The sequence below is a fragment of the Prinia subflava genome, chromosome 10 (assembly GCF_021018805.1).
Source record: "Prinia subflava isolate CZ2003 ecotype Zambia chromosome 10, Cam_Psub_1.2, whole genome shotgun sequence".
Taxonomy (NCBI): Eukaryota; Metazoa; Chordata; class Aves; order Passeriformes; family Cisticolidae; genus Prinia; species Prinia subflava.
The window spans coordinates 14,647,548-14,671,891 of NC_086256.1; the positions used below are offsets into that span (position 1 = coordinate 14,647,548).

A 24,344-nucleotide genomic window follows, 5' to 3' on the forward strand; every position below is an offset into this window, starting at 1 on the left:
GGAGGCGGGGCGGAAGGCGGGGCCGGGGCTGGGCCGGGGCAGAGCGGGCCGGGGCCAGGGCCGGGGAGGAAGGCGGGGGCGGGGCGGAAGGCTGGGCCGGGGCTGGGCCGGGCCCAGGGCGGGGCGGAGCTGGACCGGGGCAGAGCGGGCCGGAGCCAGGGCCGGGGCGGGGCGGGGCCGGGGAGGAAGGCGGGGGCGCGGCGGATCATGGCCGGGGCGGGGCGGCCTCCGGCACCGCTCACCCGGCCGATCCGGGCCCTGGGCTGACGCTGCGGCCCCGCCAATCCGCTGCGGCCGGGCCGGGCCCGGCACCGCCCCCGGCGGCTCCCACAGGGACGGGCCGCAGCGGCCGCCGCCGCCGCGGGTGCCCGGGCTGAGTCAGCGCCCCCGCCCAAGATGAACATCATGGATTTCAATGTGAAGAAGCTGGCGGCTGACGCGGGCACCTTCCTGAGCCGCGCCGTGCAGGTACGGACCGTCCGCCCCTGCCGGGGCCTCGCCGGGACGGGGTTCTGCCGGGTTTCCCCCCATTGAGGCGGGGACGCCCCAGCCGGGGTCGAGGCCGCGGTGGCTCCGCTGGGCCGCCCCGGGCCTGGCGCGGGGCGCTGGCCGGGGCGCTGGGCTCCGCCCCGGGGCCGGGAGGGGCCGAGCCCGCCGCGGGCTCCCGGCTCGGACGGAGCGCCGGGCCCGGCTGTGCCGGCGGGGACGAGGCCGGAGCAGTGGCCGGGCCGGGCGGCGATGGGCAGCAGCGAGATGTCTCCTCCAGCCGGCCCCTTCGGCCGCGGGAGGGGCAGGCCCGGCCGTTCGCCAGGCTGGCTGCACAACAGCAGCCTCGGGGGGCTGGCGGGGGTGAGACAGCCCAAGGTCAGACGGGCAGAGAGGGGAGAAGGCGCCAGCGCTGGGGGCACGAGGTGCGCAGCCATCAGCTGCCGGCAGATACGGCCGGACTTTGCATGCAAAGGACAAAGGTGTGTCTCGCCTGAAATAAACACCTGGGCTTTACTGACTGCTAGAAACCTATTCATATCGCTGCCTGATCGGTAAAAGTCGAGCTCTGATGTGACACATGAAAGTCCAGTATCTATTTCCTTAGACTATTTGGTTTGTTTTAGCTTAGGATCGTTTTTAAGCTTGTTTGATAGCCCATTGTTTCCGATTTGGTCTTTCCCTTTCTTCGCAGTGAGGGCACTATAACTGTCTTTTGTTCCTTAGCGCTTGTTTTGAGCCGTAATCCCCTTTCCTTATATAATCAAACTTGAACAGATTTCCTGTGTGAAGATGCCCATCCGAGCAGTGTATAGTAATCCCCTTTGGTTTCTTCTCGCTGAGCCACAGTCAGGTTTGGAACGTTGTTATCTGGTGTGATCACTCTGATATATCGCCCTAAATCTCAATATTCAAGCAGAATCAATGATCAGCAGCACAGCAGAACTCTGAAAATGTGAACTCGTCAAAAATACACTGTTGTTCAAATTTAAATGAACTTAAAGCAGTCAGCAGGCTTCTCTTTTTTCATGGGTGTATTTCCATGCTTCTCCCACTCCTCCTGGCTTCTTCCAGGTCTACCTGCTTTCCAGACCAACTCTTCCTTTCCAGCCTCCACTTTCTCTTTTCTGGTTGGACAAGGGAAAAAAAGGAGATGCGGTTTCACCCTTCATTGTAAGATCTTGTGATGGGACCTTATGATTTCATTTAAGTGTATATGTGAAATCTAACATTGTGGTCTTCACTAAGCAATAGTCACACTGCTGAGAGGATTTATGAAAATGTTAGTAGGAAATATTAATAATTTTATATACAAATACTCTTGTCTGTAACTAGTAAAAAAAATAATTCCAGACCTATTTTTACTATATAGTAAAGAATCTGTACAAAGTTTTTGAGGACACTTGGCATAGTTTTAAAAGCCTTTTAAACAGTAGTAGTAGCACATCCATGAATAAATTCCCTTCTTCTCTATACAGCAGCTGAACTATCTCATGACTGCAGTTTGCTTTTATGTAGAACTGCAAATGCCAGAAAGGTTTATCAAGATGTGCACGCTATCAAAGTTGCATGGAACAGAAGTGAAACCAAACTTGGACAATGCAATTTACTTCTATTCTGTTTCTTACTGGCCACCAAAGAAGTTGTTAAGAATGAAATTAGACAGTCAGAATGCTTACAGTCCTGTTAAGTTCCTAATGGGTAAGTTTGTTAAGGACTTCATCGCAAGCCAGATTCTCCTGAGGATGCCTGACTCTGAACAGTGGGCTGTCAAGGGTGAGATCATCATTGTTGCGAGGAACTGCTGCTCTGAGGAGAGGCAGGCAAAGCCCTCACTTCCACCTTTGCTTGGTTCCCTAATGTGAAATGTGCAGCTTCTCCCTGTCTGGGATTGAAAAACCAACTGCTTGTGGATGAGGAAGACTTGGCATGAATTTTGTAGCAAGTTAAATGAATTGTCTGATGGATTTATTTAGCTAAATGAAGTTATGTTGTACTTCATGGTCACTGAAATCACAGCTTGGACGAGAAGAGCAGAGCTCATCTTACTGTTTCTCTAAGGCATTGACAGCATATCTAAAGAGTTTATCAAACACTGGTTTGTCCTATTCTAAATAGCAAAACACTCCCCACCCCCAAAGAGATATATTTCACAACTTCCCAAGAAAGTTTGTTTTAGCTTTTAATCCTTCTCTTTAGAAGCTTTGTTTAATGTCTAATTATAATTTAAATCTTCTTACTGAAGTTTAAACTCCCTATTTTTATCCTGTTTCCTCTGGACAGGACATTTTTTTCAATATATTCAAGGTAGCTGCAATGGGAATCTGTTTTCAGGTTTTACATGAGGATAATTGACAAACAATTACAAAATATTCAAGACTGAAGTAATCTCTTAATTTTCTTTATTACCTCTAGACTTTCATTTTGGTTAATGTTTTAAAGCACACTGTGCAAAACTGGACAAAATGCTTCACATGAGAATGCGCAGTACCAAGTTTAGCAGAGGATTTCTTCATAATGTTATAAATTACCTTTCACATCTTTGTCTGATTAACATCCTCCTGCCCCTTTTTCTACCTGATAGTATGAATGTCATCTTCAAACTAATGTAAGTGACTGTTTTAAATTTGTCCTGGAAAATTATTTCCATGAACTGAATATTTTTACCTGGCTGACTTGCAGTTCACAGAAGAAAAGCTTGGTCAGGCAGAGAAGACTGAACTGGATGCTCATCTGGAGAACCTTCTCAGCAAAGCAGAATGCACTAAATTGTGGACAGAAAAAATAATGAAGCAAACAGAAGTATTATTGCAGCCAAATCCAAGTAAGGAGCCCTTCAGGGTTTTGTTTTCAACTTTTGAATTGATAGATAGCCTAGTGTAAATATTTACTGCAATAGCTATTACAAAAGTAATGATTAAATACAGCAGTTTTAAAATTTGAAGGCTGCAGTTATGGACAACACATTTTGAAGAGCTGGTAAGAATTGGAGACACTGCCAATTGCTGGTACTTCCTGAGCTTTTCAAATGGGGCAAACTTTATACAAACTGTCTTATTGGTTCCATACACTGCTCAGTCTCAGGTTAATTAGTTTTTTTAATTGTTACTGTTTAATTGAATTTCCCATTCTAGTTCCAGATATCTTGGAATACTGTCTGCACAACACAAATCAGCTTGAAGCAGGCAAGATGAACTAAAATACCTGTCTTTAACAATTCCACTGCTAAAGAATTAGCACTCTACTTAAGCAGTACAAAAAAGTGTCATATATGATTTCATCACTGTTGAGTGTCTTACTGTAACAGTAACAGAAAAGACATGGACAGAAGAAATAAAGTTTTATGGTGTATTTTATTTGTTTCTGAAATTGCTGCTGTGAGTGGTCATGTGGAGGAGGTCAGTTTGGACTCATCCTATTGTACTAGAGTTTGGATCTCTAGGAATTTGCTTATGTATAGATCTAGATTTTAAGTAAAGACTTTGTGTCTAGTCAGTGGGTGAACTACTTCACTGAAAAGATCTAAACCTTCTTTGGGTTTGCTCAAATGATAATTTTATAAAACTGCTACTATTTCTACACTGAAAACATAAATATTCTCCTTGTAATGACATACTGAGCTAGGATTCATTAGTAAAGGGAAATCATAAACTGCTAATGCCAAGTAGATAAATTCTTTATTACAGAGATGTTTGAAGTATTACTTTGGAAGTGTATTGCATTTTTAGTTCCATAAAACCAGTATTTTAAAAATAAACCAACTAATCATGTGGGAAAGATGCAATAGAACTTGCAGAATATTCTAGCTCAAATTTCTATTTCTGTCTAGGCCCGAGGAAATAGTTGTCTTTTTCATTCAGTTAAGTATTTGTAACATCTCTTGGACTTTTTCGGAAACTTGTATGCTTCAAATATTGAAGCACTGGCTGGAGGCTAGTGGAAGTGTATGAAGAAGTTTCAGTAGAAGGATGATATGTGGAAGTGTCTCAGTTCTGCTCACCAGTCCGTTTTCTGAGGGCTAAAAATACTAAGCATTGAGCAGTGATCTTTGTGAATGTAACTTCAGCTGTTTGCTGGCCTACTTGGAGAGGGATCACATGCTGGAGAGAGCTGCTTGTGGTGGTTGTTAATGGAGTGAGCCTGTCTAGGGGAGGAAAAATCACTTTCAGTCCTGTTTATAATTGTATCTATAGATCAGACCCATGTAATTGTCCAATAATTTTAGATTACTTTCTACTTCTTTTGTGATTTAGTAAAAAATAAATATTATGGCTTAAGTAAAGAAAACAAATCACTTTTGATTATTTTTGGTTCACCCTTTTTCCCAGGGAATGCACTGGTACCCATAATTACCTGTCTTAGATTAATTTTTGTGATCTTCTTGAGAGAGCAGTTATTTAACCCACTGCTGTTAAAAGTTGTCTAATTAACAAGTAGTATTAAAGTGGCAGGTTTGTTAACTGGAAAGCTTCTTTGTGGTTCTCCATACTATTGTAGGCTGAAATTAGTTCATACTGACTGTATAAATAAAGCCAGCTAGGTGGGAAATGAAAGCAATTGGTCAGAGAAATTGAGTATTATATTTGAGGAGTTTGCATTTTCAATTACAGAGTCCCTGTTAGGTGCGTGAGGCCTTTCCCTCTAAGAAGCTCCCTGTAGCTTCATAGGTAGAAGATATTATGATAGAGGGGCAGTAATGCTCACTTAGTCTAGACAAGTTTTGCTGCTAATTTTATTGCTGACTAAGAAAATATGGGAACACGAAATGAAACTTTTTCTAATATCTTTAATGGTTTCTTTCTGAGGGTTTGAAGGGAGCATGGGGCATGGGAAAGATGATATAATTTCTGGGGCTATCAAACTTGCAGAATATCTTAATAGGGAACTTCGAGTAGTTGCTCAGCTTAATTCCTACTGCTAAATGTGAACAATTTTGATCTTTTTTCTGGAGGTGGAACAAAAGACTGATTTTTTTTTTAAGGAGAAGTGTTCTGTTATTGCTCTTACTGTGAAGACTTCTGATCAAAATTCTGAAAAGCTGTACAACTATGCTATTGAAGAAATAAAGTATAAATTTTCACTTTCCCAGGTGGTTCTAGGAAACACTTGAACATGGCATGGCAAGCGTGCAAAATGGTCAGTTTTCAAGAGCAGGATCTCCAGCTTAACATTGTTCACTTAATGTTGAATTTAATGGCTGGATTTTGAAATTCTATTTTTGCGTTGCTTTTTCTTGTTTGTTTGTTTATTTCTCTTTCTAACTTGTGCTTTGAATGGCAGTAATTATTTCAAATAAACATTTTTAGATGCCAGAATAGAAGAATTTGTCTATGAGAAGCTGGACCGCAAAGCACCAAGTCGCATGAATAACCCAGAGTTACTAGGCCAGTACATGATTGATGCTGGGAATGAATTTGGCCCAGGAACAGCCTATGGTAAGAAGCAAAAAACCCCATAGATATAGCCTTTTTAACGATATAAAATTATATTTCTTGTCTTCCTCTGGACAAAACAGTGCAGTGGCATTTGTATCAGTTTGAGTTGACTTGCTGTATAACTGAGCATTAGATCAGTGATGAGGTTTCTGTCCAAATCTGGAAACAGAACTTGTGATTGGAATGGTATCAATCTTCATTGATGGATAATTATCTTACCAGAAAAACTACTTTGGAGTTTAGTTTCCTTCTTAAAGGAACACATCTGCACATTTGACAGTATTTATTGATTTTCTTTTTTTGTTTGAAGTGAAAATGTTACTTGAAATTGACTTCTGTAGTAAGAAACCACTCTTAAGTGTACTGTATTCCTGCTTTTCTTAATAGATAATATTTTGATAAGGATAGTAGTGTGGAACAGAGTCTAAATTTTATTCCTTCTCTAGTAATTTATATACCAACAGGATGGTTGGAGACCTAATATTTTTACACTGCTGTTAATTTAGAAGTCTAATACTAGTGTTCTCTACAACTCCTAAACTTGCCAATACAAATTCAGCTGTTAATTTAATTTAAACAACTGGAAAATGCAGATGTCTATATATTATGTTATGCAAAGTCTGATAGTTCACTATCTTTAATTCTTTCTTCAAAATTACTGTGGGAGTGAAAACTTCTGTTCTGTGAAGAATGAGTTCCTTATATCTGTAAATAAGGATGTTCCTTTTCAAACAAGGAAAATCCAATTAAATAAAAGTAAATGTTTTATCGAATTCTTCTGCCAAAATCAATAATGGCAAGCTTTGTTCCTCTTATTTCCACATGATTTTATGTATCTGTGGCCTTCCTTCTGATCATCAGCCTCAAGTCTTGCTTTTTAACATCAGAGTTGTACTTAGAAGCACTGTCCCTTAAGTTGCAGATTTTTTTTGATTTCAGGCAAATAAGATCAAATACTAGCATATAGATACATTGTTAGGGTTTCATGTATTGCAATAAAGTCTTAGTTCTCTGAACACTTAGTGTCCTTTCTAGCTAAGTAGTGTCAGGCTGTTGAAAGTCCTTTTGATACACTAACTTCAGTTTCAATACTTAACTTGCAACTAAATTTTCAAGTATTGCTCTGTTAATATACAAATGCATATTTAGAAGTTTGAGTAGATGGGGGTGAGGAAAACACATTTTCCAGTATCTTAATAAGCTTTTTCCTTGCCACCAGCTCTTCCTGCGCTAAGAATGTTGTATAGGAAGGGAAATTGTTGGATTAGCATAAGTACGTATGATACCCAGTTCTGAAATTGGTGTTCACTATGGTGTTGCCATAGTTAGTGCCATTTCTGCAATGTGGTCTTATTGAAATCTTGCCTTGACTTGTGATTGTTCATAATAAAAATTGTTTGGCTTGCTGTTTGTGTGGTTGTTTATTTTGGTGTGGGGTTTTTGTTTGTTTTTTTAATGGTTTTGGGAGTTTTGGTGTTTAGTTTTGGGGGGTTTTGAGTGGTTTTTTTTGAGGGGGGTTGAATTTTGCACATTTTTTTCTTTCTTTTGAAGGCCCTTTTCATGGCATGGCATTGTTTTTCAAACTGCTGGCCTAAACTTTCCTGACTGTAGCAACCTGTTTTGTTAACCTCCTGCCTGAACAATATGATTAACATATTTTTTCCTTTGCAGGAAATGCACTCATTAAATGTGGAGAAACACAAAAGCGAATTGGGGCAGCAGACAGAGAACTAATTCAAACTTCTGCTATAAACTTTCTCACTCCCCTAAGAAACTTTATTGAAGGAGACTACAAAACTATTACTGTAAGTTGAACCGTACATTTTTCAGGATTCCACACCAATTGTAACCGTCAGTCTTTGAAATGTAGTGGTAGATAATGGTGTATTATTTTCTTTAAGGTAATACAGAAAAATTCAAGTGAAATTTATGCCTTTGGAGTATTTTCTGGTTTTTTGCCGAGGTAAAAACAAAATAATGATGAAAACATTTGTTTGGTAACTATTGTTCTATGAGAAGTATGCATATTGAATATAAATTGTGTGAGAATATTTAGGATCTTATTCTGCCTCTGTCATTAACTGAAGAACTTTTTTCATATGATACTTCTTTAAAAGCATTTCCAAGCAGACAGTCTTTTGCTTGTGAGTATGTGTATCCATTCTCACAAACTAACCTATCTCACTTTCAGAAAGAACGTAAACTGTTACAAAACAAAAGACTGGATTTGGATGCTGCAAAAACCAGACTGAAGAAGGCAAAAGTTGCAGAAGCTCGGGCTGCAGTAAGTAGGGTTTTTTTTTTCAGTTGGTCCATAACTTTCAGGCTTACTGATACATATTTATCGACTGCTTGGTTATGTTTCCAGTCCTAGCTTCTTACCCTGGTTATTTTTCTAGATACTTTTGTAAGAGTGCCTAAGTGGAACACAAGGAAACAGAAGTGAGTTAAGTGACCTTACTGATCAAGGTGTTAGTCTTCTACTTTTAAATATTCTGTCAAGTTGAACTTACTTATTCTCTTCTTGTTTTTCAGTAGGTGAGCTTATACTGTCAAAAATTAATTGGTACAACCTGCCAATATGGGTGTAAATACAAATACTTGAATCTCTGCAAATGTTGAAGTGTGTGTCTAATTGCTTTCAACTGATGAACCTGTCTATAGTTCTCTATGTCAGAAGTGTTTGTGGTTTCTCTCTGTGTATTGCTTACTATTTTACACCACCAAACAGAAGTCAGACTCTTCAACTCGTATGACTTAACCATTCTGATTCCCTCAAAAAATGCTTATCCAAGGAGATTAAATGGAAAAAAAGGTTACTGCTTTTTCAACTCTTAAAATGCTCTAAGTGAAGGAATGGACTGTTGACTGTATGCAGTTTCATCAGGATATATTTACAGTATTTTCATAGCTATCTTTTGACTGCATTCCTTAAGGTTCAGCAGTTAATGATGGACAGTAAAGTGATTTTTCCTATAAGGATTAATGCAGTAAGGGTCATGCAAATACAGAAATCCAGACAATTGAAGTACACAGGGACAGTGTACATGATGGAGAGGCAGAAGAAGGACTGTCAATTTTTGGTGGCTCTTCCAGATGGGCATTTGTCCTGAAAGATCTCAGAGACATCATCTTGAGCTTTGAAGTGCGTTGCATCTTTGGGACTGTGATCCATCTAAAAACCAAAATAATCTCTACCGGACAGTTCTGCTTTTCTGTCAGTCCATGTCATGCTGTCCCTCTGTATTTAAACCATCTGCATTTCTAAGTCTATGGATGCATTTTCCCTTATGTAAATTCTATGCAAAAAGAGTTACTTCTCTATTTGTCAAGCTTTCTTAATTTGTAAGGCTAACAATGAAGAACAGAGAAGGGTTTTGATCAGCAAGTAGTGCAATTTAGAAGCAATGGATAAAGGAGCATTGGGTAGTAAACTATTCCTTTGCTTGACTTTATTCAGAGTTAAGTATAAAAAAAAAAGGTGTTTTTATTATTAGCTTCCTTTGTGGTGTGGTAGCAGGTATGCACCTTACTTTCTAAAACAATGAAAAGACTGTAAGGAATTGTTCCCCTTGAGCCTAGTATTAAAATTACATATATTCATATTATACTGAAGCTTTAATTCCATCACCAGTGGATCATTCAGAGCTTGGTGACAATTGCTGCTGCTACTACTTGATAATAAGTATTCACACAGCAAGTATGCAGTTCTATGCACAAATAATTTAGTGCTGGAAGAGAATGAAACTCTAAACCTCTTCACTGTTTTGCCAATACTTTAATTTTAATTACATTTTGACAGCAATGTTTAAGAGGTATCAGTATGTAGAGTGCCAGCAGAAATAACAAAATTGCAGCTCATCTTTATCCTCTGCAATACAGAAGTGAGAACTAACCTGGATATAGGTGTGATGCAAGCTGTCCATATTCTGCTGGCTTCCTTATTTAAAAAGGAAGAAGCCCAACAAACAGGGCTGGACTGATAGGTTAGTGAAGTGTATTGAGCTGTAATGTAAATTTTTATGCTTTACTATCTTCTGTGTTATCTAAATGTTATCTAATGTGATTACATATTTTTATAACTGGGAAAAATAATTTGAAAATTCCTTGTCCCGTGCTTATTGTCCAACAGAAACAGCTTAGGTCAGTGTTTAAAATCAAAATCCAAACTGTCTTTTATCTATATTCACTTTACAGTCTTGGTTAGTTTGAACTTACAGTGCTTTGTGCTAATAATCTGTTTACCTGCTATATTCAGTGTTGTAACTTGCTTTTGTTTTTCATCTATACACTTAAGCAACTAAACACGTCTCAGCCTGAAGAGAATAACATTATGGTAAATGTCTCTTACATGCTCAACTTGCTGCATGTAAAATGGCTAAAGGTTTGTTGGCCTCCTGTGTTCATTCATTTTCCTGTCAAATGTTTCCTCTTGCTATCCAGCTCATTTTGGTCTTGTTTCAGATGTTTTCCATTCTAAAATGGATTGGTGTAATGCACTAAATACACTTATGTCAGTACAGCATTGGATGTTATTTTTATCATATTATTTCTGATAATTTGAAATATACAGTATTATATTTTAATTTCTCTGATTTTATGAATGTAAACTTAGGATACAAAGGATACAACAATTTTAATTTTTCACTTCTGAAATTATTTTCAGCTATTGGAAGAAAGGAATTGTTAACATGAGTACAAGTGAATTATGTGAAAGAGCCAGGAATATGTAGAAATTACTCCCTTCAAACAATGTTCAAAGAACTGCAACTGAATAATGTCACAGAAGTTAATGGTTTAACATAGAGTACAATGTATCCTAAACCTGTTGCGAGGACTCTCTAGTGCAGCTGGTTTTAGCACCATAGTTGTGAAAGTGGAAGAGAAAGTGACTAATCAGTTATGTACAGCATAGGCAGTGCTGTCCAGGCTGTTCTGGTTGGGGTTTGGATCTGCACAGCATATTGGGTCTCAGTTTAGTGTTCCAGATTTCTCAGCTGTGATCAGATAAAAAAAGGAGCAAATAAACTTGTTTGTTACAGTTTGCTCCTGCAACCTTTATACACATTTCCTCCTATTCCTAATTGTGTCATCATCTTGCAATGGCAGGAGATGAAGGTTAAAGAAGAACCACATTGCAAGAGGGAATTGAAAGAGCAAGCTGAAGTAATTAACTTTTACACTAAATCCCTTGCAGTTCTATGATTTTGCTGTGCTGCTTGCTATTGCTCTAATACTCAATTTGCGATACCTCTGTAGCATTTTTAATTAAATTTAGGTTTCAGTCAAAGTGCTTGTGAAATGGAAAACTAGTTACGAAATTAGCAAGAGAAAGCATTCATCTGTTTCAGTGTAAAAATGAGAATAGCTTTCCATACTTTTCCATTATTATAACACATTAAGGTAACTTAAGTTCCTCCTAAGGTAATTTGGTTCGATTCATGTCATTTTTTAAAGTAGCCATGTCTTGTGTTGTAATAGCTGGTTTTAAGTAGATTCTTGTAATATATGAGTTCTACAAGTCACACTTTCTTCAGTATTTAATTTGTTTCATAGATGTAATGCTTATCCATATTCATAATAGATTCATTGTATATGAAGGGCTTTGGGCAACTGACTTGTAGCACTCCTCAAATCTTCATGAAGTTCTGAGGACAGGAAAGTATTGATTACATACTGTATTTATAGAGTACCACCAATGTCTAAGATTGTATGTTTTTATTTTTTCCTCCCCCACTCTTAATGCTGACTAGATATGGGCTGAGGAAGTGACGAAAGTAAGTAAACAATTTTAAAATTGCAGAATTCTGAAATCATAACTTGTGCTGGTGTGCTGTAATAAAGGATATTAGATGTTGTTGATTTCAGTCTGATGTTGGCAGCCTGATGCATTGCATCAGAATGCACTGGGCCCCTGCAGGGCCTTTCAGGTTTCAGTGGCAAAACAATGCCCGTGGCTTATTTTACAGTAAGCTGTTTCTGGCTGTCACTTAGTACCAGTACCATATGATTCTCATGGGACAAGATACAATAGACAACTACAGGACTTCTCTCCAAATTTACTGGTATGGTATCCTGTTAAGAGTGAGCTTATTTGAAAATTTTCAGAAATATTTGGGTCTAGTAATCTAAACTCTGCTGAAAACACTGATCTTCAGGTTTTACCCAGGACATGGAACACCTCACCTTTCTCCCCAGTGTCACGAGATCTTCAGCTGCCTGAGTTAGGGGGTAGGCACATCTGCAAACTGCACCTGCCCTGAAAGCTGGTTTGTAAGCTTGGCAGTAGCCTTGGGATGGGCATTGCAGCCTTGTCTGTGATGCCATCCCTTGCCCAGGGACAGACTGGGAGGAGCTATTGGAGTGTTGGGCAGCAGCTGCTGCGGTGCCTTGGGAGGGGCTGTTCTTACAGCCCCTCTTCTCTGACAGAGCAGCATTGGCAACAGGCTGGTTGGGGGGTGCTAACAGGGAAGGAGGGGGTTCTTGGTGGATTCCTGTAGAGGAGGGGTAATTAAAATTATGTCAAAAGGAGGAGAGCAGGGGCTTTGGAGTATGGTATTAGTGGGGAACTAGCTAGGCAGCTGTGGGGGTGTAGGGAGAAGCTGGGATATGCAGCTTCAAGTGAGATCTTGGGAGTTGTGGGAGTTGCTCTTCCAACTTTCTGTGAGTTATGGTGCACACAGGTGAGGATGAGTGTGAGTGCAGAGGGAAGGAGCATGTAAAGTAAAAGGAGACTTAACTCCAAAATGAGGGTGAGGTCAACTTTGATCCCAAAGTTTGAGAATTATTTAATTAATTAAGTAAAGTAACATTTGGAAGCAGGAAACCTGTTTGCTGGTCCTCTCTATTGGGAAAAAATGGCAGGGAAGGAATACTGCTGTAATGAAAACTGATCTTGAAGCTATTTACTTTTCAGAGACAAGGACAAGCAATTTTAAGGATAGTGTGACAGATTGTGTCTTGGAAAGAAGAAATACTCTGAAGTGCTTAACTATAGCATAAGAAGACAAAAAAGCTTTAGCTCTTGTAATAAATTATGTAATGCAAGGTCCCTTTTTTATTTAGTGTATAAATAGCAGAGACTATTGAGAAGAAACTGCAACGTTATGTACAGCCAACAGAGTAGTAATCCATCCACATTTCTAAAGACATCTGTCCTTCAGTGTTTGAGAGCTGGAGGAGGAGATTCATAAAGGTTTGCAATTTAAATATAAGCTTCCCACCAAAAATTTCAAACCATCCAGTCATCTCTGGCTCAGTTACAGGTTTGTTTTTTTTTTTAATTAGAATAAAAGATGTGCGTCGTGGCAATGACAAATTTTCTTCAGTTTAGCTTCCTCTAACTCTGCATTTGAGAAGGAATATTAAATACTAGGCACAGCTATATATCCACTACCAGTGTTGTACTAAAAGCATGTCTAGTAAAACAACAGGTGATTTTATTTTATATGCTTTTATGTGTGTTGACCCATCACTGCAAGATTGCACAATATTTCTAAGTAGTCCTGTACTCGTGTGTGAAATCTGAGGAGATCATTTACATATGAATATTCAGACTCAAAACCTGAGGACATATTCTGTAGTTGCAGAGCAAGTACCATTTTGAGGGATCTTCATGAGAGAGGCCTAGTGAGGCCTTTCAATGGTCCTAAAACCACAGTACAATTGCAATTAGGAAGTTTAGTCTTGTGTTTTTGAGCTCTTCACTCTGTTCAGAAACAAAGGTGATCAGGCCATAAACTTCCCACATTAAAGTCAGCTGGTTTTCCTTTACCCCAAGGTGTAGAATAGATGCACTGTCCTGCTGCTGTTCACCCAGGAGTACTGAAAATACAGACATCACCACATAATTCAGTTAGTGTAAATCTCTATAAAACCAGTATGTTGAGCTTTTGTAAATGTATTTTAAGTCACTTTGTACTGGCTAAGTTAATATGTGATACCACATTACCTACTTTTCCTTTTCTTGCAGAAAGTAGTTGATTTGCTGGAACGCTGTTGAAACAAATAAAATTATTCTGATGGATATGTCCCCTTCTTGTAAATTCCTATTCTCCTGTATTTGCTTGCCTGACAGGGAGACAGAAACACATTAGCAACTGCTGACTTCAGAGACGCAAGAGACAAAACTATTTCTCTCCAGATAAATGATTTACTTAATTGCTTTGATGGGTTTTTAAAAGAAAATTAAGATGTTGCTTTTCTTCCCCTCTTGGCTATCAGAGTAGCTTTTTTCATCTGTTTGTTCTTACATTTCTCTCAAAGACTGACAGATGGATTTCACTGATACTAATTCAAATTTAATCAGAAAATTCCAAGCAAAGGTTCTTTCCTCAACAAACTTTGAAGACCTAATTAATTTGAAACCTGATACAAACACTGCTATCTCAGTTTTGAGTAAGAAGCACACAGTTCGTTTTAGGTACATCTTCACTGTTTAATTACTGTGCAAGCCCTTCCAGCTGCAGTGACTTCAGATGGAAAAACATTTCTTAGGTAACTGTATCATTCTTCTGTGCTGTTTTCTGAGGTTCTGTGTGACCTCTCATAGTGATTAACATTAGCTAAATGCAAGGACAGAATATTTGCACACATATAAAATGTTTTTGAAACCAGTGTTTTACTGGTATCACCTCATAAATTTTCCTGAAAATATATTTCCTCCTTTGTTGAGAATAGTAATTGCTGCATCTTGGACTTAATGTAGATTTTTGCCCTTGGGTTTGTTTTTAGAAACAAGGCATTAAATGAATATAAGCACTGAGGCGAGGTAATCCAGATTTTAGGCTGAGGACATTCTGTCTTGGAACAATGACTCTTAGAGCACATATTCTGTGTGTGTTTAGTGTCCTTTTTTCTTCCTCTCCCAAAAAAGTACTCTAATTTTGGCTGTGCTGCTAGATTGAAGTAATTTAAAACTAGTGTAACACTGGTAAAATTTACTTTAAAATTGTTGAGAACTATATGTAACAGGAAATAAATTTGAATTATTGAAATACGAAACCTGTATTACATGATTTTAATAGAAATTTTACTCTAATTGTAACATCAAGTGTTAGAATATTTTGTGTAGTTCAGATTTATTTCTTTTCAAAGACTCCTTGATTACAAGCTCCAGAAATAGTTGTAGTAGTTTGGTGGCCAGTATAAGACATTAAATTATGAGACATCCTGGTAAAACTTCCCATCAAAGCTTTATGTACAGCTGATTGCTGTGCAGTTACCTGGCGAAAATAATGTGAGGTTTACCCTGTATTATTTTATTACAGACCTGTTAAGTTGATGTATAGAAAAAATTTACATTATTCTTGGCTGCCACTGGTATGCTGACAAAACCCCTGGTGCAGATGGGGCTGTGCCAGTGAACACTTGGTTTGTTTTTGGGAGAGGTGGGGTAATACTGCTGGCAAAGAAAAGCCTTTCTTTTGCATATGTAGTAGGTGTCTGATGATAAAGCTGCTTGCTGTGTACACTGGGCCTCAGCATTTCTGAACCCAGAATGAACTTCTGTTTCTGCCTAGAAAGATCTGCAAGGAGAGGGCCCATCTCAAACCCTGAGCTCGTGGTTCGTGTGCCTGTGTTTGCAGCTGTGCTCGGGGGCTGTGCAGGGGCAGGTGTAGCAGAGCCTGCAGCAGTAGCTGATGTCTGTTCTGTCTTTTAGTCTGAGCAGGAGGTGCGAATTACTCAGAGTGAATTTGACCGGCAGGCAGAGATTACCAGACTGCTGCTGGAGGGGATCAGCAGCACACATGTGAGTACCAAAAGGGGTTGAGGGGGAAACTCAGGATCAGGGCACCTTCTAAAAACAGCTGCAGTGAACTACTTGGGAGCACTCCTCTATGAGATTTCACTTCAGTGCATTAAAACTACAAAGGCTTTTTTTAAAAAAAATTCTAATTTAATATCCACTGAATTTAACTTTACTTTCCCATTAACCTTTAGAATACATGAGCTTTCATTTTCATTCTTTATATCCAGCTTCCCATTCATCAGATCAACTGAGTGTTGAAACCACAACAATGTTTACTCAAGTTTGTTAATTTTTGTGACATTTTATTATCCTATTTAGCTGGTAAATGCAGGCACTGTGCCTCTCTGGTGTTCATCCCTGAGTGCCACTGTTGGCATTAGCACCTGATGAGGTGCCCGCTCTTTCTAATGCAGCATGGTGCCCTTACAGACTAAACACTCCAATTCTTTGCTGTGTTACAGGCACATCATCTCCGCTGTCTGAATGACTTTGTGGAAGCTCAGATGACCTATTATGCACAGTGTTACCAATACATGCTGGATCTCCAGAAACAGCTTGGAAGGTAGTAACACTGTATAAACTTCAGGAAAAAGCTTGGGGTTTAGTAAATGCTTATGAATAGTAGGAAAACTTACACTGATATAACAGTGGTGAGCACACAGGCATGCTGGACTGAAAGGAAATTTATCTGTTCTCAGGTCATTAATATGTAATTACCCAGTGCAGCTACTTCTTTAAGCCTACACGCAGCACTAATGCTTTTTGAGAGTTGATCTGCTGAGATTTTATATATTGTGTAATTGAGGAAGGTGAGCTCTTGGTAACCTCATTTAATGTGACAAAAAGGAATTTCTAGGGATCTCTTTGTAATCATTCAGTTGTCTTATGCTTCGTGCTAAACCACTGTGCAATGTGGGAAAAGTTTTTATTCTACTTATAAATTCCTGTTACCTCTTAATTTGCTAGAGGTCTTTATCTGATTTCTGATGAAACCCTGTTCTGCACTCTTAATTGAGTTGCTAGCATAGATAATGTGTAGGCAGAAATCTACTTTATCCTGTCTATTATCCAGAGCACACACTGTAGAAGGAACAAGTTTCTCTTGTTTCACAGTTTCATGGGTTTAGCATTTTTAAAGTAAGAGAAGAAACTGACATTAGCTTGTGCTTAATCCTTTTTGTGTAATTGGTGGGAATGCAGAGAGATCTACATGCTTACACTTCCTAAAGTTTCTCTATTCTAATTCTTCATGAATCACCCTTTCTTAGAGTTACACAGATTTATGTGAGTGTATGCACTGAAGAATTGTCTGTATTTTGAAGTTTTCTGCAGTGTCTGTTCTAGGTAGCTGTCTCTGAGGTATCTCTGTTTATGTTTTCCCTGACAAGGAAGTAAAACCAAGTGTTCTTGAGTCTTATCCTTTTCCTGACTTGCAACTTCCTGTGGCATTTGATTTCCTCAGTTTGTTTAAATTTGTAGTTTAAAGACTCTAAACTATTAAACTGTAGTTTAAAGTATTTAAAACTTCAATCTAAAAAAAAAAAATCTACATCTTTAAAGTTACATCTCAATCCAATACATTCCAGATATTCAACTATAAAATGTGGTAGCACATAAATACAAGTTGTGGAATTGAAAGCTTTCAAACAAACATTTACAGTATTTAGGAAAAGCAACTTTTAAATTAGAAATAAAGTGAAATATATTTACACAACTATTTTGAGAGGATATTTTTAAAATGTGTACTCTTATCCTAGTGTATTTATCAAACAGAAAGCCTTAAACATAATACCCTTATTCTAAGGAAGAACGTGTTCCTCTAAATTCTGTCTTTAGGATGTATATCTTGTCCCAGAACTGCTGTTTGTGTTTAAAATTTGTGTAAATTGCTACCACATATAAAAAAAGTGTATTTGAAGAAAATAGTGCCTTTAGGAAAACAGAAGGATGTATCTTTATGTGGCTGTGATCTGATTAGTATTTTTAATAAAATTACTGTGACTGGTAGAAGACCAAAAGCATGGAAGCTTTGCAAAATTCTAAATGCCTCTAACAGTGAAATTCAGTTTCTCTGCCTCTGTGGATTAAAATAGCTATAGTATTAAATCTTGGGTGTGTCTTTCCTTCCTTGTGCAAGGAAATCTCACTGAAGTATAACACAGAGTGCTGGGATAGGGTCTCAGGTTGTGCTCCATGCTTTGGAAATGTCTCCATCGATAGGGATGTGGTGTGTAGCACTTGCATTAGATAAGCAGATGTGTAGGGTTTGTGTTGTGTGCCCCCGAGGTTTTGTGGGCACACACAGACCAAATACACAACTTAGGCAGCTGGGCTGGATTTTGGTTGTGTCTGCCAGGGCTGTGTTGGTTAACACGCAGTGCTGAGCAGCTTTTCACACATCTCAGAGTGCTATTGTGCAATATTCTCATGTGGAAGCCAAGAGCTGTGAAGGGCTGAGTTTGGGTTCGAGGCTGTTGATGGACCAGAGGCATTCAGCCTCTAAGTGAGGTCAGTTTGTTACTTGAAACAGAGACCTGGTTCTCAGAGGAGATGCATGTTATATTTTACTTGGGTCAGAATCTAGGGCATAAACCCCTTCCTGGTTCCACAGCTGAGCACTGATCTTCCTGATGTACTCTCTAGAGGCAGCTGTAAGAAAGGTGGGGGGGAAACTTGTACTCAGTTCTCTTTATATAAATAGACATGTTTTTATGGATGTTTCTCTTCAAGGCAGCACCAGCTGCTTATCTCTGTACTGCCTTCCTCTCCTGTGAGGGGAATCAAACCTCCATTTTTTCTTATTTTCAGTTCCTCAGATTGAACTAAACAAATCTGTCTCAAATATTCTGGTACTCTGGCTGTCTTTTTTTTTTTTTTTTTTTTTTTTTTTTTTTAAATTCCTGATAACTGCTTTTGCTCTGAAGTTTCTCAGCTTTCCTGATAGACAAATGTAAGCTGTGGCACAATTTTTTTTTTCATATTTATTACTAGTATCTTACTCTACAAGCTGGGAAACTCCTGTTACACAAGCATTCAAAATAAAAAGCCCTAAACCAGATAACTTCTGTACAGCTGAAGCCTTCCAGTAAAAAGCCTTACATATGGCTTTGCAAAAGGAGTGAGACTTAATGCCCCACTGATTGACAGAGTAGTTGTAAAGTTTTGGCTTTCAGTTCCACTGACTATACAAACCAGTGACCCTTTGAACTGAGCAGAATGACTTACAGGTAATTACTGTGTTAACTGAGAACAGGTTTAGCAGTATATTAAACAGTCATTTAGCAATATTGAGAAACAGCTGAGCGTCATTTAAAATTAAATCCCTCTGATTGAGTGCCAACTAATCAAGTAATAAATACATCATGAGGCACAGCTGAGTTATACCTACAGAAACGTGGGGTTTGGCTCCCTTTATTCTGCTTGCTTGATTTGTTCGGGGAACATGATGAACTAGTTTGAAAAACTAATCTAGCAAGTGAAAAAAAAGAATTGGTGGAGATGCAGTCTATTCTTGGTGAGTTGAACCAGCTCTTTATGATCGAGTGGGGTCAAGGGAAGCCAGAGGGGGAAGTGGGACTTCCTCCTTTGCATAGTATTAAGCTGCTACCTAAATTCAGAACAGTTTCCTGGAAGTCTTCCCAATTTTTACATGCGGTTCATTCGATCTGTCAGGGGGCTAGTGCTGTCCTTCATATCACACTGCTGCTCTTTCCTTTCAGTCAGATACAATTGTGACTGCAAGGTGAACATGTTTAGGAAGGTGTTCTCATGGAAAGTTAGCAATCTTCCTGGTTTTTGGTTAGCTCAGATTGTTGAATCAAAAGCAGCAGCTTGCTAGATCTGACCAAATGATAGAGAATGAACATGTCTGCAAAAAAGGGATACAGGAGCGAGTCCACCGTGTTTGGTGGCACTGTGCATTTGCCAGGTTAAATATAGTGTGAACCTGGAACCTTGTGTGCAGGACTGCTGCAGCTGTCACAGACATGGGCTGCATTAGTTCCACTATTTGTTATCACATGAACCAGAATTTAGTTGCTGCATTGGTGGGTTTAGTTTTTACTGCATCAGCTCCCTAAAACAGCTCCTCGTATGATCATATGAGCACCAGCAATGCTGCAGACATGGTAATGGGAATACTGATCTGGATCTACGTGGGTAGAGTTCAGTTGTTTCTGAACGGCACCTTCAGAAAGAATCTGACTGCGGAGCAGAGGTGGGACGGGATGGGATGAGGCTATTTTCTGGTGGGTTCATATGTGTGGTATGGATAGATCTTCGTCATGTCAAAAGAGTGGGCAGGCAAGAGGAGAGGGGAGGTAATGAGCCAATATCGTGGCTGTTAATGAAAATGCATCCATGTAGAAGGACTGATGAGGGAAGTTATGTGTGGGAATTCACTGGTCAAAAGAATGGAAGGAAATGCCACTACAGTTCCAGGTCATCATGACTCAGTCTGACTGCTAGTTGCTGGCCCTTTTTTACTGCATCAGCTCTGCCACTTTTTAAAACCTCTATTGATCTACCTTTAAAGTAGAATCCAGATGGGTGTTAGAACCAAGAAAGGCAGCAAAGGGACAAGAAAACATTACATCAGCTGCTGGAAAATGAGTTTAGCCTGCCACAGAACTGCATCCCAGTATGTAGGGCAGAGTGACATGAGACATTCTCATTGCTGGTCCATTCCTCCTACTCCACTGCCCCATCCTCTCTTGCTGCTTTGCTCTCCTTTTTGCTCCTTCCATTTTTCAGTCATGTTATTCTGTGCTTTCCCTTGTATCTGCTCTGTCACTCAGAACAGTTTTTTGTGACTGAGCTCATCAACTAAGTAGAAGATTATACACTTTTCCCCCCTCGCTTTCAGTCAGGTTAATGAGTTTAATTGACTTCATGGGAGAGTCTGGCAAGCACTACAGCTGGCACTGAGCAAGTAGCAGCCTGACCTAGAAATGAGGAGCTTAAGCTGATATAAGTTCCTTTTTAGTGTAAAAGATACTTTTTGTTGTACAGCATGAAGTTAACTGAATCAATGAACTGATTTAGATTACAAAAATAGCTGTGTGGTTTTTCTTGCTTTCAGAGGGAGGCTGTGGTTTTAAGTTGTATTATGTTTCCCTGATCTGGTTCGTCAGCACAATCTTTTGTGTAACCACATAATTGAGGAATGAGCAGGAGGAGGTGGAGGCTACTTTTCCTGGCAGAGCTGTCAAAAGAAATGTTTATCAAAGTACAGTCTGAATTAAGTTTGACCAACAGTGCTTTCTTGGTTTTGCCTTTTTTCAAGAGACAAATATCCACGGTTTTTTAAGGTGACAGCATTTCTTTTAAATTATGTTATTTGATTTATGCTACTTTTCAGGAACAAATGTCTTTATTTATGTTATACAACTCTCAGTGCTGTTCTCATACTGCTATCTACTGGTGTTTACTGCTGATAAAAATAAGAATGCTAATTTATGCATGGGAGCATGCATAATGCCCCATGTAAAACAGATTCACTCAGAATCTTTTTTTTGTTTTCTCTCATAGCTTTCCATCTACTTTCCTCTCTAACAACAATCAGTCTTCCACAACTCCTGTGCAGAGCATTTCCACTCCCTCAGTCTTGGCCTCAGCCTCTGCTTCATTGCCTTCAGTAGGCAATTCAGTCGTTACTTCAGGCCTCAGTGAACTGAAGTCATCAAGTGGCAGCAGAAAAGCAAGAGTTCTCTATGATTATGATGCTGCAAACAGCAGTGAATTATCTCTACTTGCAGATGAGGTAAGAGTTTTCTATGTGCCTTGATCATTTGAAAGTAAAATGGGAATGCTTGTGAGTAGCCAGTTAAGATGTGCTACATCAAAAAGTCTGTGTGATTGATTTTGAGAGTCTACATCTGTGACATCACCTTAGCTTGCAAGAACCTTTCCTGGACAGTCAAGATGGATTCTGCTGTCTGCTTTTCACCACGTCCTTAGCACTATTATCAGTATGATTAGTCTTTCAAACGTTGAATATTGCAATTTGGGAAGAATAGGAAAATACAGCTCCTTCTTGCTTTGATGGTGAAGGTTGTGCTGTGTTTATTCCTGTTCCAGCTCAGTTGGAATCATAAGTCAGAGTCTATACAAAGCACATGGAGAGAGATGATGAGGCACAGTGCTGGAACCTGGTAATGTGAATGTAGCTTAATGCTGAAGAAGAAATTTTTTAAAAATCAGGATTTTTGGGTTTTTAAGTGTACATTACTTAAATATTTTTATTGGACTTTTTTCTTGTCTAGAGAGTGACTTAGAAGCTGTGGGCTCAGGTTTTCTCTGAAGGTGTAGCACATCAACACCATCTGTCTTTGTATCATGCACTCCACAGAAGTGTCTTTCAGGTTGCCTGTTAAGGCTGAGGGTGGATACACAAGATTTAAAGATAAAACGTAATAGAAAATAAACAGTAATGAATAGAATTTCAACAGAAATAAGGTACTTTAAGATATGTGTCAATTCTTTTCCATGGACCAGTGAAATAATTTCTATGAGCATTAGATAATGTTCCATGGATGCTTATACTAAATGCTCTGTTTAACCTGGTTAATCTCAGTTCCAAGACACTGGGACTCACATGAAGATAGCCTGTCACTCTCTGGCCAGCAAATGAAGTTTATAATAATGTGTTTCTCTTTTTGTAGGTGATAACAGTATACAGTATCCCTGGCATGGATTCAGACTGGCTGATGGGTGAAAGGGGAAATCAGAAAGGCAAAGTGCCTATTACTTATTTAGAACTGCTGAACTAAATGGTTGGCCTGATTAGAGACTGTCAATTATGGCAACACCATATTTATATACAATTAACGTTATGTAAGCAGGTTTGTATGTCTTCCATGTTATTGTCTTGAGGGACAAATACCAGCCATTAAAAACTGGCTTTTCTGCCAGCATGGTTGCACGGTCAATACTCTATTCAAACTTAATGTGTTTAAAGCTTTTACTTCATGTGCCAAGAACGTTTCCTACAGATTTGTTTCTACTGAAGTTTTCACTAATACAAGCTTCTACTTTTGAGTAATCTAGATTGAAAGCAGGAGGTACTGTTTTCTACTGAATTTTTTCATTAATGGCAAAGCTTTTCTTCACATAAAATAAACTTATTGTGAACTGATGCAGGTGTAACGCATGTTATTTGAATAACCAAAACCAAACGTGGAACATAAACCATGTGGTTCTGTTCCCAACACCTGTGGAGCTGAGATGTGCTGAGGCACACATGGCTTCTGCTGAGTGTCTTGTGCATTTAGTCACCTCTGAATACTTAAGACAAGTTCCCAGGATGCTGAGATTTGAACCCACACCTAAGTGGATTGACACAAAGTAGGACATACATTCTGACTTTTTAACCTTGCCTTGTATTTTTTTCCTCTAATTGCTTTCCAGAAAAGAGTCTAATTCAGTTGGATTAGTAATTATAAAAATTCTTTCAACTGCAAATCAGCCTTTATTTTAAATTAAGCAGTGCATTTTGCTAACCAAATATGCACTGTCTCCCTACATTTAAGTAGTTGTATAGATGAGTGTACAATTGTTCAGATTATAGGTTGTAATGAAATTCTGCATCCCCAATTCTTATGCAACAGTTTATTGTCATGTTCTGATTGGATTCAATTAGTGTTAGTCATTTTGCTTTGCAAGAGAATCTTCTTTCAATGCAGGAAGGAAAAAATGTTTTGAATTTTAAAAGTGGCTTTATCAAAGGTAGTATTATTTGTAAATAAAAACATTTTCCTAAACACTGCACCCTTTAGCATTTCATAAGTAGCAGATTTTTAAGGCTGTAGAAAGATTTTAAAAGTGTAGTTGAGGGGAATCTTCATTCCTTCCGTCCTTTTACTCTTCGTTTCAGTACATTTAGTTAATTGGGTTGGACTTGTAGAACGAAACTCTGTCCATCGAGAGGAAAATTCTTCTCCTTGCAGATGATGCAACATTACCAGAATCTGCTTTAGCTCTCTGGGAACACTGGTACCAATGCTCAGATAACTGCTTCTGACCAGCAGCTTTGTTTGCATTTCCTTAACAAATTTTTAATGTTGTCATTACAAGCAGGTAGTGATGAAACATTCAGCAAAAGAAACTACTTCAGTGGGATAGATAAAACTATATTAATTTAGGTTTTAGGGATGCTTAATTAAAAAGTGATGATTTTTATTTTGAATTTCACTTTCAAATATAGATTCTTTCATTTTTAGGGTGCAGAAGTTACATTAAAACAAATATATTGCATTGGTTCATCAATTGCAACCTTCTTAGGGTAACTACCAAGAAAATCCTAAGTTTATTCTGTCTATTAACTGCAAATATTAGCGAGTACAATAATAATAATTACCGATGAAGTAGAAATAACCACGAATCATCCATGATGCATTAAATAAAATTAATAGGAAGATAAAACCCTACAGTTTAGAAGCAAAAAGACTGAATCATTTAACCCTAGTGATGATCTTCTGCAGTCCTCTCTAATGTGAACTGCAATCAAGTGTGTTTAAAGTCAAATCAATATTGTTCATTTGACTTAATTTGTAGAATATTCAAGATAATTAAAAAAACATGACTCTTTGCTATACTGGACTGTTTACTTCATATTTAAGTGCAATAAAATGTTACAAAGCAGCATTTTAAATGATGATGGAGATTTAGTGAAA

The 24,344-nt window shown here is 38.8% G+C and overlaps 1 protein-coding gene across 2 annotated transcripts; it reads left to right on the forward strand.

Annotated features, from left to right (window-relative positions):
- Nucleotides 1-216: 216 nt before the first annotated feature.
- On the forward strand, nucleotides 217-22,807 carry SH3GLB1 (SH3 domain containing GRB2 like, endophilin B1). 2 transcript variants are annotated; one of them, XM_063407444.1, is made up of 10 exons: nucleotides 217-468; nucleotides 3,169-3,310; nucleotides 5,793-5,921; nucleotides 7,593-7,726; nucleotides 8,113-8,205; nucleotides 11,675-11,698; nucleotides 15,583-15,672; nucleotides 16,134-16,234; nucleotides 21,202-21,433; nucleotides 22,335-22,807. In XM_063407444.1, exons 1-10 carry the CDS (start codon nucleotides 397-399, stop codon nucleotides 22,440-22,442), a joined length of 1,125 nt encoding a protein of 374 aa, XP_063263514.1. In that variant the 5' UTR covers nucleotides 217-396; the 3' UTR covers nucleotides 22,443-22,807. The 2 variants fall into 2 exon arrangements, with proteins under 2 accessions (XP_063263514.1, XP_063263515.1); XM_063407445.1 differs by lacking the exon at nucleotides 11,675-11,698 and having other exon boundaries at nucleotides 224-468.
- Nucleotides 22,808-24,344: the final 1,537 nt, after the last annotated feature.